We start from the raw sequence: 18,987 nt of genomic DNA, 5'->3' as shown, positions 1-18,987 counted from the left end.
ATCTACTGAAAATTACTACCATTGAATTTTTCAGGTTGTCACACGAACAGAAAAAGATTCTCATATAGTTGCTTTTTCAGATGAAATGGTACCATGTCCAGTGACTACAGATATGACCTTACAACAGGTTTTAATGGCTATGAGCCAGGTAAGAAACTGTTTTATTAAGTTTATTTAACATGTATTATATAAAAATTTATTGATGTCATTCCTGATATTAATAAATTTGTGAGAACAAATTGTTTCATCTCAACTTTCTCATGAACACAGAATCAGAAATATATTTACAAGCCTTGGGAAAGCCTATATATTGGGTCTAAACAAAATAACCTATAAAATAGTATTTTTAAGTATTTAATTATTTCAGACATGTCAGTACAGAAATGAAGGCATTTTCTTGTATTCTTATCCATGTTTTTTTTCCGAGTTAGATCCCAGCAGGTGGAACTGATTGCTCTCTTCCAATGATCTGGGCTCAAAACACAAATACAGCTGCCGATGTCTTCATAGTATTCACTGATAACGAGACCTTTGCTGGACATGTCCATCCTGCCGTTGCTCTGAGGGAATATCGAAAGGTAAGATAAATTCTAATATTCTTTCTCACCCCAAATAAGATTCGATTCTCAAACATTGACTATATTTTTCAAAAAATGATACTGAAGGTAGTTCTGTACCTTTGTATAGGAATATTACGCCCGTTCTGGACTCAGTAGTTCTGTACCTTTGTATAGGAATATAACACCAGTTCTGGAAATAAGGAAGTAATACCTACACATACATAATTTATTTCAACAAGTTCCAGTTCCATACATTTTAATATCTTTTGCAAACAGTATTTTCGATAATAATCAAAATTTTTGTTACCTTAACTGTAAATTTTTAATGATTCAGTGTGCTCCTTGAAAAATTAAAGCATCATTTCTGAGTTTTGCTAAGGATTACATAAACCTAAAGCAAAGCTGTAATCTGTGTTTTAAGCTTTATGGGTATTTCTGTGTTCTAATCAGTGCTCTCTAGTTGAGCTTTCTGAAATGACGGAATTGTTCTATATTTGCACTATCCAGTATGAAATCTACCAGTCACGTGGCCTGTGGAGCACTTGAATTGTGGCGAGTGTGACCGGAAGTGGAAATAGAGCTTGATGAAGAGCAGTGGTTCTCAAAGTGTGATTTCCCTACTAGCAGCCTTAGCATCACCTGGCACCTTGTTAGAAATGAATATTCCTGGGCCCCATGGGGAGACCTGCTAAATCAGGAACTCTGGGGTGGGACTGTGTTTTAACAAGCCCTTCCGGGGATTCTAATGTATGCTTAAGTTTGAGAACAAGTGAGAGAACGGAATTCGGAGTCAAGACAGCCTGGGTTCTGAGTCCTGGGCCTTTCTCGTTATACTAACTGTGGATCCAAGTGAATTATCAATATTTAACTGATACATGTCATAGTAGTATATCACTACTGTGATATGTGCCATAGTAGTTAAAAGTACTGCGTAGCTTTTAGGGTTGTTATAACAATTACATTAGATAAATTGCCCAAAGAGCACATCGTGTCTGACATAGTGCACACTCAGTGATTGTTGGTTTTTCCCAAAAACTCAATTATTTTAGCCTGAAATCATAGCTGTAGAGAACAGGTTATTACATGTGACGTATATGTTATACATAGCAAAGTCATAAACCAAAAATTGATAACCCCAGGGAACTGTTTCCTTACATATATCCTTACATACTGCCCCAGGGTTTGACATGTTGGTAAAAATGTCATGCCCCTGAATATCCTGACTAGTTTCATAAGTACACAGTCCCTATGCTGCTCAGGAATGTGTTCTATGCCCATAAAATGAGTAATAACTATTGAACAAAGAAGCAGGAATTTCAGACAGGTTGTTGACATGTTTATTAATAACCTTCTATTCTTCTGAAGATCACATAGTCTGGCCCCAGAAGACTGACAGATTTTTATGGAGGAAAAACAAATTGGCTTTGTAATGAAAAGCTGTGATAGAATTTAAAGTGTTTTAATTTTAGGTTAAAATTTGCTTTTGCTTACATACTGTTTTTAAAATATTTTTGATCTTTTCCTACAGAATATGGATATTCCAGCCAAGTTGATTGTCTGTGGAATGACATCAAATGGTTTTACCATTGCAGACCCAGATGATAGAGGCATGTTGGATATGTGTGGCTTTGATACTGGAGCTCTGGACGTGATTCGAAGTTTCACATTAGATATGATTTAATCATACGCACCAGCACAGTCTAAGAGGTCCATTGCCATCAGTGATCTCGCTAATACACCGCTACTTCCCAGCTAATCTTAATCCAATGAAAGACAGTAGGATGATGGTATAGTATGTGCATAATGGAAAGTTTACCTTACCAAAAAAAAGGAAGGAACAATAAGATGAGCCCAAAGTTCTTTCTGTCTACTAAACTAGCTCTTGGGAAATAGCTTCAGAATACACTGTAGCCCCCTCTATCTAATAGAGAACTCTTGTTGAGAGGCTGTAAGATAGTCAAACAGTTTTGCTTTGGCGAATAATCACATTTGTACTTAGAAGAGAGAGCCAGAAGTGTAAGTAGTTCCATATCATGTCACTTATTTGAGAAATGCCTAAAGTTTTCTTAAATGTTTTCATTGGTAAAGGACAACTTTGATAATGTCCAAATATTCTGAAATGCACTGGACCATGTAACTGTGATGGAATATGAAACTCATTTGTAAACTTTTATACCAAGGGGGTTAAAAAAACAAACAAAAAAAACAAAAGACAAAAAAAAAAAAAGACATTTGATTATGAATGAGTTTTACAAATTCCTTTAACAGTTTTCTACAGTCACATAAATAGCAGCTTTCTCAGTCAGTGAAAAAGATATTTTGTTTCTGTGGTTTAATTTACACTTGTAGAATTGTTACCATTAACCAGAAACATAAGGGAAACCCCTGAGATCTGAAGTTTGTGTCAGCTAAGGAAGTCTATTTTGGTTTGCTTTTGTTTGTTTATTGCTGTGAGTGAGGGGGCATGACTTGACAGTTTCCTCTGGCTTATAACAACATAGCCACATGTAGGCACACTTTTTTTTTCATTCTCTTAAATGAAAACAGATGTTTCAAGCATTTAACTCCCCCCATTCATAATCTGAAAGTATGACAATTAAAATCTCAAACATAGCCAGATTAGCTTTTTCCTTACTTTAAAAATATTGTTTTAATTACTTTTATCTATTTTTTTAGCCAATTGTAAATGGGTTTTAGATATTTCTAATGGTAAACATGTTAGTGGCCTCCTCTCTCTTTGTCCATTATTCATCTGTGGCTTTGTCCATTATTCATTTGTGACAAAACATTCTTTTTTGATAGTATAAAAAAATAATAAAGCAAGGTAGGTCTTTCAGGTTTGAAAGGCAATTTTTGTGTGGCATATTATCACTAACCAGTCTGTAAGAAATTAATTTTTTCTATTTTATTTGTGTATATTAAACTTCCTATTCATTATAAAGTGCACTATTTTCTTGAGCAAGTATCCCTTCTTTGTGGGGAGGTTTAACCTGTTGAACTGCCAGTATATTTGCTCATAATTATATCATGGCTGTCTAAGATAATGTGCACATAAAACTTCAGTTTTTATGTATTGTTCTTTAAATGTATTTAAAGATTTACTGGGGATTTATAAAGCCCTTCTCAATATTATATGAAAAGTCAAACTAGTAAATGTAAATTATACTTTCACGTGCTTGAGGGTTAGAGGTTTTATGTTTTGGGGAGCAGAGGGACTTACGTAATGTTAGAATTTGTATATTTTCTTCTGTTTCATGAGAAATTTGGGCTCTGGGAGTAATAAGACAATGTTCCTTTCAAACTTATTTGATAAATTAATGCTGGCCTTGTCTGATATGTAGCTCTTCCTTCAAGGCCACTGGTAGCAATTTGTAAATATTATGATTTACCTGATTTTTTTGTCAGCAAAGCTAGTAGCACCATTACCCCCCCCCAAAAAAAAAAAATACATGGCTTGTGATATCTGTTTTTTATCCTCTGTCAGGCATTGGATTTGACATGTTAGCTACTTTTGATACATTAAAATATTATGTTCAGATTGAGTTTAAAGAACCTAACAGAATTTTGTAATAGTACTTGAATTCTTTAAGTAAACCCAAAATCTTTTTTTTTTCCTTTTTTTTGCGGTACGCGGGCCTCTCACTGTTGTGGCCTCTCCCATTGCGGAGCACAGGCTCCAGACGCGCATGCTCAGCAGCCGTGGCTCACGGGCCCAGCCTCTCCGCAGCATGTGGGATCCTCCCGGACCGGGGCACAAACCCGCGTCCCCTGCATCGGCAGGCGGACTCTCAACCATTGCGCCACCAGGGGAGCCCCAAAATCTTCTTAAATTAAAAATTATAACATGATCTAACTTTTTATTCCTAATAGAAATGTTAAGTGGAATATAGTATAAACGTTTATTTCCTTCAGTTAAACACTGTTTCTATATTGTTTTTAGACAGATATGTTCAGGAACTAATATTAAATCCATCAGAAGTAAGATTAGATGTGACTTTTTTGAAGTCACATAAATAAGTCTATTAAATGGTAAGATTTTAGAAAGAAAAAACTAAAAGCCACCACTGAAGGTAGCTTTATTTTCAAATCATGGAGCTTTAGAAGCTGGAAGAAACCTTAGAAATTTAAAAGGTAATTGTTTGAGTTAGTTTAGGGATCCATGGTCTGAGAGAGTGTGACTTTGGAGCCCTAGATCTAGATCTAGAAACCTTGGTCTCTTCATTCCCATTCCAGTGTTCATTTCCCGACAAAATGGGAAGACATTGACTTACAAGAGTAGGTGATAAAATAGAATTATTCAAGACTTTTATCTTTTTAGGTATTAGGAAATAATGTATATACATGATTGCTTTAGGTGTAGAAAAACAGAACTTGTGAACATGTATACTTCTGTAGTTCATAGTAACCCTCAAGCACAATTAATGTCTTAATAACCTGTATTGCTATATAACATAGTCATATAGAAAGAATAAAAATACTTTACCTCATTATGAATAAAATGTACTCAAGTGATAAAGAAGTTTTATTTTCTGAATTACTTCTAGCATTATTGCTGATTAGGAAAATGTTGCTTCTAAAAAACAATCCTAAGAAAAGTAAACTTTATTTCCTAGAAAATATGTAAATATTTTCAGGATAGAGTTGTAATTAGTAAAACAAAAACTAATCTTATGATCCTACCCTATCCTTGTTAGTTGAAATTTCTTGGAAATTCCACTTATTAACACTTATGTAGTATTTAGTTTAGTCATCATTTTAGGAAATATTGGTGAGGAAGACACTAGTGAATGGGGTTTAGCGTTATACCCTTCTGGAACCTCTTTTGCTTTATCTAACTTACTGTGTGACTGTAGACAACCAGTTTAACCTATGTGATTCAATTTTGCTATCTTTAAAAAGTAACATATCTGATGCTTGGCTCATAGAAAAATCAATGATTTTATATCTGTATAAAACTTGAAATTGGGAAGAAGGCTTGCAAAGAAATTAGAACTTTTTAAAAAAATTAAAAACACTTTTAATAGGATATATGTTTTGAAAGATAAAATGTTTTAGAAAAACAGCTCAGTAGGCTCAATAATTTTTTTAAACACTCCTGTTCTGAATGGGAAAATGTGGAAGAAAAATTTTAACAGTAAAGGTAATGACTAAAGAAATCACTATTCTCTGAAAAGAGAAAGGAATATATTCCATTAGCTAGATCAAGAAAAACTAACTCATACTCTAAATGAGAAGATGGTCTTACAAAAATTTGCTTAATGTTTTAAAATAACAGGTAAATCTACAAACGATAGAATATCAGTTAATCAGGATTTTTTTATGCAAAACAATTTAAAATTATTTTGGAAATTTAAGATAGAATTTCTGAATATATTTGAGGATCTGACAATTAAGAAACATCTGTGGAAGCACAGTAAAGCTACATCTAAACAATAATTAAAGGGAAATGGTTGTGATCACTTATTGGACTTACTTCAATTTGACCTAAAGATGATATACCCACAGATCTCTCCATAAGTCCCTTACAGTTAGTAATCACAAATGAAAAATTCTAGTGTTGTATACCACAGACTTGGGTGATTCATTAAAGCTATATCCCCTCTAGAGAAATGTCAGATAGCATCAATGTAAACATGCACAAGGGAGAATTAGAAAAAAGATAAGTTGAACTATTTCATTAGTTGTATTTACTGTATGCATTCAATTTAGTATATATCCCAGTTACTTGCTGCCTAGTCCATTATTTGTTGGAAGATTCCTTCTATACCTTTTTTTTTTTTCTTTTAAAATTCCTTTCTTCTGACATTTTGGTCTTCTGTTTGCTTTTCTAGTCCTGCTGTACCTGAGTAATAAAATAAATGACAGGAAAGTCACCCATATTTAGGTTTGGGATACATCTTGCAGATTGCTTTTTGTTCCATATAGATTTAAGGTCATATTGTTTTCAAATTAATAATGGGCAGGTCTCCTGGAACAATAATTGAATTGATAATTATCTCCCCAAATCAAGTTATATTGTATACCTTTTATATTAGATGTTTGCAGAAATGTTTGCAGTTATTCAGCCTTTGTTTGCAATTATAGATGTACCTAGCTCTTAGAAAAAGCACTCTTTGAAAAATAATTAAGTGAATACTCTTTCAGAAAATAGCATGTCTCAGTGCTCATATTTCCATAATTATAAAGACTACCCACAAAATCTTTGTCTACCAAATACTTCACAGAACTTATATATACATGGCTTGTAGCATAAAAGGTCTTGTAAATGACATGTATCCACATTCAACATTTTTTTAATTGGTGAGTGTTTTATTTGCTTTTGAAAAATTATTATGAAGTTAATTTAAAAATTCTGTGGTAATATTTTTCATGTAGAAAACTAATAATGTTGTTAAACTTACTGTCTGAATAGAACTATAATAAATGACACATTTTCCTAAACCCTGAAAATACCAAATTATATAGGAAATTGGTAGAAAGAAACATAAACTTAGGAGTTATGTTGCAAAATTCAGTTACTAAAATTAAGGTGATTATTTTCAATGAGAATTAATTTTGTAAATACAATGAAAAGATATAAAAGATGTTTCTGAGCCTAAGGAGATTTTTCCCTTTGCTTCTATTTAATTTAGCACCACCATGTGTCATATTAATTTTATGAACACAAGTGATAATATACTTCATTTTAAAATATATTTAAATTTCTTTGCTTTTAGAAGTTACCAGAATCTGTTCTTGAACAAAAGAAATAGTAAGTTAGCTACACTTCGCTGGCTTCCCTTAATGAATACTTGGATTGTTAAGTGTAGTAAATGAGGTTAAAGTCTTGCTATATATCATTACCACATAATTGATGGAAATTATATCAATACAATCATTGTATTGAAACTTCTGTTTAAATTACTTATTAGGCTTTATTTGCAATGTAAACTGTTTAGAATCCATAGACAGCCAAATTAAACGTATTATACAATTAATGAATAGTAACCAAGAAAAAGTGTTTTTGTTCACTATTATTCTAAAGATGGACTGCTTGCAGTTCGGTATGGTGTGACTAGACAACTTGTAATGCATTTGAGTTATATTTTCTTCCTTTTATTGCCAGCTTCTGATAATGAAGAAATTCTCCAAGAGATGAGATATATAAAATCATCTTTTTTAAAAAAAACTGAATGGGGAAGAGGTATTATAATCTAGTTCTAAACTGTCCATTTGCTTTATATAAAGGCTTTGATTTCCATATTTGACCACTCAATAAATATTTAAATTATACAGACTAATGGCTGCATAGAATAGAATTTAAGTATGCAAGAGCCTTAAAGTGAAAAAAAATGAGCCTTCTGACTGCCTTAAAATATGACTAGCTCTCCAACACAGGCATACGTACTTTGCATAGGGTCTGTTCATTAAGTAATGCCTTAATAGTGTCAGTGTTTCTGAAGTATAGAACTCGAAAGGTCTTTTACAGCTTTCTCTTTTACATAAAGAATGGAAATTTAATTATTAAGTTTTAAAACCGGATTGTACATTAGCTGTTTAAGCACCGATTAACAGGATAATCTAGGGACACTGATGTGTTATACATACATGACTGTTAACATCAGTAATATTTTGTGGTAGTTTAAGGTTTTTTATTGTTTTGTATAACAAATTATCCAGGAAGCTGGACTCTGTAACTGATCTCCAAGGACCAAGTTGCATATTTAAACACTCTGAATGAAAAATATAGTTGTACAGTTCCAAAAATGATTAATTTTTTAAGGGAATTTTTCAAGACAAAAGGCAAATATTTTGTTTCAAGCCTACCAGCAAATTCATTCAAAGAAGTGAATATAGTTGTAAGACATTGTGACTATTGCAATAAAAAGTATCCAGGCCAGTGATGTTTAATTACATTCACATTTTTACATTCACTTTGCCTTTCAAAGCAGGAATATTTTATAAAAATGAGAGAAAACTTTAAATTGTCAAGCTGGTGCTTAAAAGTATATAAAGTTCAATTTATAACAAGTTCCATTTCAAAGAAAAAGGACACTGAAAGGAGGGGCAGGGGGTTTCCTAGGTCTGTTGTTGATCAACTCACTGATAACTTTGTTGAGTCTTCCAAGTTTTCACTGTAAATAACATACCTAGCAATGTAATTCTGCTGTTTTCTGATAGAAAATGGATGAAATACTAATGTATGAAATTTATTTCATGACAAAACAGTTTTCACCAATACTGTGAAATCTGGACTCTCCTTTCTAGCCCTGCAAAACCCCATACTGGATAAATCATTTTAGACATGGAGTGCAGGTGGGCACAATGTGAACTGTTTCTGGTCACTTGTATTATTGTAAAAATTGATAGATGTACCAAATAAACTCTATGCACATCAAGTAATTGTCTTTCCATTTCTTTAAAGAAGAATTTTAAGGTTATTATATGCCTTATAAAATGTAAGGCTCTTAGCAATCTTATAATATTTGAATAAGATGAAATTAAGGTTTGACCATTAATATTGGTCTTAAAATGCCGCTACTTGTATATAACTATTATTTAATTATTTAAAATATGTGGTTGGGGATTCTTTTCCAATGGATATTAATTATAGGATCAAAACAACTGGATTTAATAAAAGTGCATATTCTTAAAGAGTTTAAAACAGAATTCTTTTGTGAAAAAAAATTCAAAGTTGCCTTTGGGAGTGGGAGAGGGATAAATTAGGAGTTTGGGATTAACATATACACACTACTATATATAAAATAGATAACCAACAAGGACCTACTGTATAGCATAGGAAACTATACTTAATACTTTGTAATAACCTATAAGGGAAAAGGATCTGAAAAAGAATGGATATATATATATCTGTAACTGAATCACTTTGCTGTATACCTGAAACGAATCCAACATTGTAAATCAACTATACTTCAACAAACATTTTTAAAAATAAGAAAATAAAAGTTGCCTTTGGGAAAAGTTAACACCAAAAGTCAACTATGCAAATAAAAATATTTAAGTGCCAATTTGCAGAAATTTCTTTCCTCTGAATTCCCGTAAAACTTTCATATTAAAAGTTCTAAGATCTGAGCTGTAGGTTATGAAGAAGAGTGAGAACAAGTTACATATGAATATACCCACCAAAATTTTGAACATTTGATCGATTCTATAATTCTCCATTTAAAGATGACAGTGAACAGTTATGGAGAAAGGAAGATCACAAATACAGTGGACCCCTGAATGGCTGGTTGGACCCTTGAACGGCGGTTGGTTGAATCTGGGCATGCAGAACCTTGGATGCAGAGGGCTGACTATAAATTATCCTTGGATTTTCAAGGTGGGGGTTGGAGCGCCTAAGCCCTGCGTTGTTCCAGGGGTCAACTGTATACATCTCATAGATGAAGAAAACTAAACTTAAAAAAACTTTCTTTTAAACCTTATCAAGAAAACTTGCCTTTAAAAAATATGTTCAAATGGTATTTTTTTAAATATTAGTAAATAATAAAATGCAGATATATTTAAACAAATGACCCCTTTTTTTCTCAGCAGCTTTTCAGCTTCCCAATTAAATATTTTGGCAATATATATGTAAGTTGATTAGTGATAAAGTGAGAAAACAAATGGCCCATTTTTAAAATATTAAACAGTATGTCTTTCAGATCTTAACATTAAAAATAGAGGACCAAAAAAAAAACAACGATATCATTACTTTTTCTTAAACTGGTCATGATTTTCTTTCTAACCTGTGGTTTTGGAAAGAAAAAACAGAGCTGCTGAAACCCCTCATACCTAGTTTTGCCTTAGATTTACATTATACTTTATATATATATATATATATATATATATATATATATACTTTTATCTAGCTGTAATTTATGGTGTCATGGACTGAATGTGTCTCCCCAAAATTTATGCTGAAACCCTCATCCCCAGCACCAATTATATGAGTTTTTCCACTGAGAATCTGTTACAGTCCCCTATTGAAATCTCTTCCTGTTAATCCTCGGCTTTGTAACTAGCCCCTGCACAACTAGTTAAATCCTTGGTCAGCCAGGATTGGCATGTCATCGGGGCAGCTGCTCAGACCCACAAGACTGTCCCCTCCAGCCCTCACTTCAGATGCCAATCTCAAGTCCAGGTTGTCACCTGTGCTTCTCCCAACCAGATATAGACAGGATTCCACCAACCCTCTCCCTCCCTTCTTAGGTTTGATTAGTTTGCTAGAACAGCTTACAGAACTCAGAGATAACATTTTACTTTCTGGATTTCCAGTTTACGATAAAAGCCTCTAACTCAGAACAGCCAGTTGTAAGAGAAGTATAGAGCAACGTATGGGGAAAGGGGAGAGCTTCCGTGTCCTCTCTGGGCACTTTGTTCTCCCCCGATCTCCACGTTTTCACCAACCAGGGAGCTTCACAAATCCTGTCCTTTTGGGTTTCTACAGAGGCTTCATTACACAGGCAGGATTGATTAGCCATTGATGATTGAACGCAATCTCCAGCCCTTCTCCCCTCCCCAGAGGTCGGAGGTGGGGCTGGTATTTCCAACCTCCTAATCACAAGCTTCCCCAGGCAACCAGCCTCCATCCTCAGGGGCTTTCCAAAAAACACCTCATTAACATAACCAAAGACAATTTAATAGCTCTTCTCACAGGAAATTCCAGGGGTTTCAGCTGTGTGCTAGGAATGGCATGAAGACCAAATATATATTTAATATAAATCACAGTATCACACGAGGTAACATTTCCTCTACTCTCTAACAAAGAGTTTACAACATAGCAAGCATGCAGGAATTTCGCATCATGACATAATGAAAAATAAAGGGCTAAAGGAATGCCTCCACTGTTCCATTCCAGTTATAACTTATCACGTGAGAATGAAATAGTCCAAATTCTTGCTTTATCAAGGTCTAACGACAGCTTAATAGACCATGTAGGAAGCATCATTGAGGGCAAATGGCAAAAAAAGCCACCAGCTGTCTTCTGCAGGACTATCCCTGATTCTCTGATCCATCTTGAGCAGAAAGCAGATGCTCACCGCTTCTCTTAAAGTCCATCTTCCTCCCACCTCTGAGGAAGAGTTTTCTCTTCCCAGCATCTGGTAATCTGCCCCGTGTGACTCTGTGGGATCAGCTAGAATTCCCAGTCACAGAAGCGAAGAATATCTACATCAGAAATTACTTTAGGGACATTCAGTTTAATCTCCCATCCAATACCTGGATGCCCTATGGAACATTTCCAACAGCTTCCAACACCTTCTGGAAAGCAGAACTCTCCACCTCACACTATAACTCAAGTGTATTTCTGAACTGTTTCCGCAGTTCATCCTCATATAACGCTGAAATCTTCCTCCTCTTAATTTCTGCCCAGAGGTGCCGTTTTATTCTCTAGAACTACCAAATCATCAGATGAATAATATGGTTTTTCTAAAATGAATTTCATTCCATCCTACAAATTTAATATACTTCTTTCACTCTAGAAGCACAAAGTGTGAAGGCTTGTCACAATACAGTACAAGGATATCCCTACCGAGTTCACAACTGCATCAGTGAGAGCCTTATTTTGCAGAGAAGGTACCCATCAGCGCTCACCACTGAAAGCTAGAAAAGAAAAGGCATTAACTCCTTCTGAATACAATACAGAAGAGTCCCAAATGCTTACTTTCTAGCTCTTGGTTATAAAATTCATCTATAAATTCCGAATAAAACACATTCTTTCCTTATCTTTTGATACAACTCTACTCCTTCAGTTTTAAATATCATCCATTTTACTCAAGAACTGGCAAATAAGAGGTTTCCAGCGTGATTTATTGTTCACTATTTTTTACAACTTTTTCATGAAGATAATTCATATATTTAAAATACCCTCGAATATTTAAAAGGCATTATCAGGCATTATCACTTTAAATACATAGTGACATTTTATTAGCAAAGTTATGAGCACCTACATCACTAAAATTCCTTCCTCTTACTTTTTTTTGGATAACACTGGTGAACTAGTGGAAGCAATTTCCCTTCTTTGTGAAGCCTGTGAGTGTCAGTTGCACCGCCAATAAAAGTTCCATTGACAAATATTCTTGGCACCTGTTGGATAAACAAAAGATCAGATGGCACCTTGGTGTCAGAAGTATAAGGCCATTCACATGTGGCTAATACATATTCCACTGTGAGTACTTTTATGGGCCAGACATACACGAAGCTCTTTGACTAATTACCTATTTAACTTTACAACCCTTCAGGTAGGTATTATTTTTAGCCTTATTTTGGAGGAAGAGGAGGCACAGGAACTTGCCCAAGATCACAGTGATAGTAAATGACACAGCTGGGATTTAAATCCTGGACAATCTAACTCTCCACCCACTCCCTCTCATCGCTATGGCGTATAAAAGGCAAAATAAAGCAATCTCTAATTATTAATAATGTTTCAGTGGTTCTTTCTTACCATTGTTTACTAAAGAGGAAGAGTACACTATCAACTCCTTCCAGGCACATATAAACAAGAAGGAAAATGGCAATATTATCTATTTTTCTTTTGTTTGTTTGTTTTGGGTTGCCAGGGCGTTTGGGGGGATTTTTTGGCCGTGCCACGCAGCATGCAGGATCTTAGTTCCCTGACCAGGGATCAAACCTGTGCCCCCTGCGGTGGAAGCATGGAGTCCTAACCACTGGACCGCCAGGGTGTTTTTCTGATAATGCATATTATGGGAAAATCCACAGATTGCAAGAATCTAAAAACATGGAGCCCGAAAGTACTCCTATTAGCACAGAACATGAAGACCAACCCTTGGTCTTCACTGTTCAAGGGAGAAAGGAAGGATGCTTTCATCTTGAAAAAGCCCCAGGTGGACCTCAAAGATTTGTAGACCAGCACTCACAACACCATTACCCCTCCCACCTCACACACACACACAGACACACACACACACACACACACACACACATGGCAAAAATAAAAATAAAACAAATGAACTCTGCTGTTTCCTAGTCTATGAGTCTGGTTTCCAGATCTGCCATTTCTGTATCAATTAAGATTCTCAGAGTATGTCTGGCTCACTTTTCCCATCATGGGGGCACAGGCCCAAGGTGACCCAACTCAGTCCCCACTTCGGGGCAAAGCACCACAGTGGATGTACTCACAGTTCTTTCACCGGTCATTTCGTGAAGAGCGTCTTGTAACTGGCTTCCGTGTTCAAGCATGTCCAATTCCACCACTTTATAGTTTACACTCATGTCGTGAAAAAGTGTTTTTGCCATCGTACAGTAAGAACAAGAAGTTTTGGAGAAAATCACCACACAATTATTAGAAATGATTTCCTGAAGGAAAACAAACCAGAACAAAAAAATCATTTGAATTCTAGACATTATCTTTCAGAAAGGAATCATGATACAGTAGAAAGGGTATGGATTTTGGAGTCTCACAATTCAGGGCTCAAACTCAGTCGCCATCAATCTGTTTTTGCATCATAGATTGAGGACAAAGAAACATTATTAGGAAAAAAAGGATGTGACAGGTGGAAAGTGTTGGCAAAGGGTAATAACACCAATAATCACAGCCAGTTCATATACAGCAGACACTTCTGTGTGCCGACACAATTCTCAACACTTTACTAGCTCACTTAAACCTCACTACAGTCTTGAGATAGGTGCTATCATCACCTCCACTTTACAGATGAGGAAACTGAGGTACAGAGGAGGGGAAATAACTTACCCCTGGTCCTCAGCTGAGAAGTGGGCAAGCTGGGATTTGAACCCAGGCAAGTCTGAGGCCACAGCCCAGGTAGTTAATCTCTGCTATACTGCTTCTCAAATATTCAGGTGTTCAGGAGTTAACTCCTTACCTTCCTTAACTTTTTTTCTTAATTTTTTATTATTATTATTTTTTTTTACCATCTTAACCATTCTTCGCCTTTTTTTTTTGGCTGCACCGTGCAGCTTGCAGGATCTTATATCCCCCACCAGGGATCGAACCCGTGTCCTCTGCAGTGGAAGCGTGGAGTCCTAACCTAACCCCTGGACCGCCAGGGAATTCCCTTCTTTGCTATTTTTAAAACTGGAATATAACTGATTTACACTATTATATTAGTCTCAGGTGTAGAGCATAGTGATTCGATATTTTTATACTTTACAAAATGATCACCATTTCCTAAATGTTCAGTGGTGAGAAATGATATATGATTTCTCTTTAAAATGTAAGGCTTTCACTGATCCAGATGTAAACAACAGCTTACCCTACCCCTCAACTTCCACTCCTTCTTGTGTATCTTTATAGTAAAAAAAACAAAACAAAAGAAGTCATTACTGTTTTGATAAGGTCTTCCCACAGCGTTGTTCCTGGAAATGCTACTTCCAGAAAGACTGATTCAATGGGTTTGAGGCAGAGGTCAGAAGCTATTTTTGAAAAACCTTTCCAGATGATTCTAATGATATCAGCCTGGTTTGGAGGCTACTCTCCAGGCTTTTATCACAAAGACCCTGAGACTCTGCTATGCATCTGCGTCACCTGTGAAATTTGTTGAGCTTTGTGTTCCTAGACATATCAATGCCCAGGTACTTCAAGAGTTTCTGAATGGCCATGTCTGGCACCTAGGCATCTGCCTAGGCTGTCCTAATGTGGGTTATAAGCAGCACCTTCAAGAAGACCAAAAATCAGAAAGTAGAGCACCCAGGCAAAGTGTTTCAGAAGTTATATCTGCCCTTGGGTGTCAGAAGGGTTCTAGGTCAGTGTCTAGGTGTCTGCAGATTGGTCTATTTTTATGCTTTCTCTCCTGCTCACTCATAATATTTACTACAGAAGTCTATCTCAGGGAGAGCCAGACACACCAGAGATGTACTACTGAATCCATTTTATAGATGAGAAAACTGAGGTTGGGAAGTTCACAATACTGGGTGGGATTCCACCCAACCTGTCCCAACACCAAAGCCAGTGCGCCTTCCTCACTGTGCTGCCTCGGGTTAGAGACACATGGACCATAATTCAGAGAGAGAGGAGCACCCTGGCAGCTGAGACGTAGTACAAACACTGATGGAGAGATTCCAAAGTGAGCCGAAACTCAAGGTGACAGTGTCCAAGTTTCTTGAACCTTCCTTCTCACCTTTTCTCAACCTCGTCCTTGCTAAATAGTTCATGGTTTTGTATTCTTTATTTTTATGGACTGAGTCACGCGGTATGCAGGACCTTAGTTCCACGCCGGGATCGAACCCATGCCCCCTGCAGTGGAAGTGCAGAGTCTTAACCACTGGACCGACCACCAGGGAAGTCTCCCACCTCACCATGGTTTTGTTTTTTTTTTTTTTGGCGGTACGCGGGCCTCTCACTGTTGTGGCCTCTCCCGTTGAGGAGCACAGGCTCCGGACGCGCAGGCTCAGCGGCCATGGCTCACGGGCCCAGCCGCTCCGTGGCATGTGGGATCTTCCCGGACCAGGGCCCGAACCCGCATCCCCTGCATCGGCAGGCAGACTCTCAACCACTGTGCCACCAGGGAAGCCCCTCTATTCTTATTTTAAAAGAGGCAATCCCTCACTATAGGTCTCCAACATTACTGTTATATTCAATGGCTGTGGGTGGATACTTCTGTAGCCAAATAAAGGCAAAAATGTTTGTGTGAAGTGGTGTTTGGTGGTGAGGAGCAGACAAATGAGTATGTCCTGTGGGCTACAAGGGAACAGAAACATACACACAAGAGGCATTTTCTGAGGCAGACTTAACTGGGCTTCGCAGTGCAAGCAAGAGAAAGACAAGAGAACACAGCAGTGCACAGTATCCTTGAGAGGATCGGTCATAGAGTAACTACGGCAAACTAGGTTCTGTATTAGGGAAACAGCTTCCCAGACCAGAAACAAACACTATCCCTGGGTAAGGGCAACCTGACTGGTACCAACAGTAGACCTGCGCTGGGTGAGATGGTAAGAGCAGCCAACAACATAGACCCAGCTTAGGGAAGTGAAGGCTCCATTAAGAATAAATCTCATAGGGACTTCCCTGGCGGTCCAGTGGTTAGGACTCCGCACTTCCACTGCAGGGGGCACAGGTTCGATCCCTGGTTGGGGAACTAAGATCCCACAAGCAATGCAGCACAGTCAAAAAAACCAAAAGAATAAATCTCATAAATTCTGACTAACAAAATGATCTAGAGCTTCTTTGTCACATGCATGATTTTGATAGCAGATTTAAAAATATATAAGAACTTAGTAATTCATTTGCTGCACTATGACAGGTTTCGATACAGAATAAGCATATTAAATGTGTAAGACAATTGTTTTTCCACCAAGGAAAGTTTTTTCCTACATGTCCCACATCACTCACTTGGATCTGATTCATGGGAGTAGTTGCTGTGTTCCCCAAAGATGACGATGTGCTGTTCCCCATCCTAAAAGGAATTTTAAAAGGCAGTGCGGTTTATTAAAAATTAAAGACAATATATCAGATGAGATCCATTTGAAGAAAACCCGATATGCTAATATATATCCAAACTTATGAAAGAGAAAAAAGTTTTACTTATTATCAGTACAAAATATCAGTTTACAAAGTATTTGTTTACTAATATCAAAAGGGCCTGTGTGCTTCTCTAACTAGCCTCCAGAACAGAAAAAGGAGATTAAGGGGTGCAGGGATGGAATAACATAGAAATCTATTTGTCTTATCAACTAAGAAAACACGTCCTTTTCATCTCAATTCCAGCATTTAATTATCATCCCTAAACCATCTACTATTTGCATCTACTCTGGAAGCAGGAATTCCAGTAGAACTTTCATAAGACAATGCTTTCTTGGGTACTAAGAGAGGAGGTGGGAGGTGCATTCTGAAACATCAACCTCTTCTCTACCAAAGAAAAGAGAAAGCTTCTGGAAGGCACTTTTCTCCAATTCTAGTCGAGAAAGCAGCAGGTGTTCAATAAACGTTTCATTGATGAAGCAGCCACTAGCCATGCCACATTTATGGAGCACCTACTATGTGCTAAACGGGCGAAATGCCCCAGGGATACGTATCACTGGAAGCACTCAAAGAGCCTCAAGGACCTGTCAAATAGTTACACTATATGATCGGCACCTTCCGGAGGGGTCTCTAGTTTAGCATAGAAGGTTAATCAAGAGTTCCTGGAGTCTTGTAAAACTGGTAGGAGTTACCAGATCAAGGAATTAGGAAGAAACTCCCAGACAGAGGGATGGATGCACAGATAGGCGAGCGGACAGGACAGCCCCGACCAGCCGCGCGGGAGTGAGGCGGGCAGAGCATCCGTCTGGGCAGTGGGTCTCGCACCACAGGCCTGGGAGCCGCGGGTATTCACCATCCTCGCTCGAGCCAAGGACGACTTCAGCATGAATAGGCAACCGTCCTTTCCTCAAAGACTTGGCGATTTGGTAGAAAGCGCCACTTTCACTTCCTGCCGCAGGGTTGCCAGATTTAGCAAATGAGAATGAAGATCGCTCGGTTAAATTAGAATTTCAGATAAACAGCGAATAACTGTTTAGCTTACATATGTCCCGTGCAATATTTGGTATATACTTAAACCAAACCATTATTCGCTGTTTATTTGAAATACCAATTTATTAGAGCATCTTGTATTTTACCTAGCAACCGAGGGGGAGGGGAGGTACAAGCGAACAAGACAGGTATTTGCAACCTGAGAGTAACGTGATCCTTAAGTCAACCTGAGCGCTTAGGAACATTCCCTCCCCGCCCTTCCTGGGCCCCCAGTCCTCCGAGGGGCCTCGACACCTGCATCGACTCAGGGCCCACCCGGCCCCCGGGAAGAGCCGCCCCGCCCACCGCTAGGTCCAGACCCCCGCGAGGCCTCTGCGCCACGTCCTGCCGATGGTGGTCGCGGCGCCCTTACCCAGAGGCCGAAACTCCCGCTGCCCCCTGGAGCCGGCCCGCCGACCTGCTCCCGCTCCGGACAAGCCGCGTCCCCACCAGTGCTGCACGGCGCCTGTACATGGCCCTGGCTCTGGGCCGCCGCGAGCAGACACGCCGGCGACCGCGACCCGGGCGAGCCCGCCCCCGCCCACCGGCCCCGCCCCGCCGGGCTGCCGGCGCCGCCATCCGCCGGCCCTGCCCCTCTAATCGTCCCTGCCCCTCTAACCGGCCCCGCCTCCTCCCGCGGTTCCACCCCCGTTCGACGGCCCCGCCCCTCCCCACCCCGCAGAACCCGCCTCCGCCCACCTGCCCGGCCCCTGCTAGCCCGCCCCGCCCCCGCCGGCCGGCCACGCCCCTCCGGGCTGCCCGCGCGGGCGCCGGTCTCTCTGCGCGGCCGGCGGCTCCTCCCTGTCTGGGCGCTCGAAGAGCGGGGTTCCGCGAGTCCCCGCCCACTTGGGAACAGTTGTCGGAGTCCTTGCTGAGGCCTCACCTGCCCGTCTCAAGGTTCATCCAAGCCCCGCACGTGTTCCTTTTAGGGTTAGGGACGCTCATGAAGGCTCACAGGCACGTGGAGATAGTTCTTGGGGATTGTGG

General features: G+C 38.5%; 2 protein-coding genes across 7 annotated transcripts in view; one reads left to right on the top strand and one right to left on the bottom strand.

The window, feature by feature from the left end:
- The window catches only part of RO60 (Ro60, Y RNA binding protein), a 20,563-nt gene extending 16,570 nt beyond the window's left edge, over window positions 1-3,993 (top strand). For all 4 annotated transcript variants that reach the window (XM_027122165.1, XM_027122161.1, XM_027122163.1 and 1 more), the window contains 3 exons: window positions 35-148; window positions 432-578; window positions 2,089-3,993. In XM_027122165.1, coding sequence (XP_026977966.1) covers window positions 35-148; window positions 432-578; window positions 2,089-2,241 — 414 coding nt within the window. In that variant the 3' untranslated portion in view covers window positions 2,242-3,993. The remainder of the gene's footprint in view (window positions 1-34; window positions 149-431; window positions 579-2,088) is intronic.
- GLRX2 (glutaredoxin 2) lies at window positions 210-18,987 on the bottom strand. 3 transcript variants are annotated; one of them, XR_003436123.1, is made up of 6 exons: window positions 18,374-18,506; window positions 16,843-16,906; window positions 13,677-13,853; window positions 12,488-12,623; window positions 12,070-12,140; window positions 210-560 (listed from the first exon to the last, which is right to left on the bottom strand). XR_003436123.1 is itself a non-coding variant. In XM_027122171.1 (5 exons), the coding sequence occupies exons 1-4, from the start codon at window positions 18,943-18,945 to the stop codon at window positions 12,492-12,494; spliced, it is 435 nt and encodes a 144-aa protein (XP_026977972.1). In that variant the 5' UTR covers window positions 18,946-18,987; the 3' UTR covers window positions 210-560; window positions 12,488-12,491. The 3 variants fall into 3 exon arrangements, 2 of the variants coding, with proteins under 2 accessions (XP_026977972.1, XP_026977971.1); XM_027122171.1 differs by lacking the exons at window positions 12,070-12,140; window positions 18,374-18,506 and adding an exon at window positions 18,884-18,987; XM_027122170.1 differs by lacking the exon at window positions 12,070-12,140 and having other exon boundaries at window positions 255-560; window positions 18,374-18,559.

This window comes from Aethalodelphis obliquidens, unplaced genomic scaffold (genome assembly GCF_003676395.1).
Source record: "Aethalodelphis obliquidens isolate GAN/ISIS:26980383/991018 unplaced genomic scaffold, ASM367639v1 scaffold24, whole genome shotgun sequence".
Classification (NCBI taxonomy): domain Eukaryota; kingdom Metazoa; phylum Chordata; class Mammalia; order Artiodactyla; family Delphinidae; genus Aethalodelphis; species Aethalodelphis obliquidens.
This window is presented reverse-complemented; position numbering and strand designations above follow the sequence as displayed.

Bases quoted from the DNA above. Each gene is read 5' to 3' on its own strand.
- GLRX2 (XM_027122170.1), bottom strand. From the start codon at position 18,474: ATGTACAGGCGCCGTGCAGCACTGGTGGGGACGCGGCTTGTCCGGAGC. The intron at 13,854-16,842 runs GTGAGTGATGTG...GTTTTCCTTCAG, and splicing joins CTCCCATGAATCAGATCCAA to GAAATCATTTCTAATAATTG. The intron at 12,624-13,676 runs GTGAGTACATCC...TTTATCCAACAG, and splicing joins AAATGACCGGTGAAAGAACT to GTGCCAAGAATATTTGTCAA.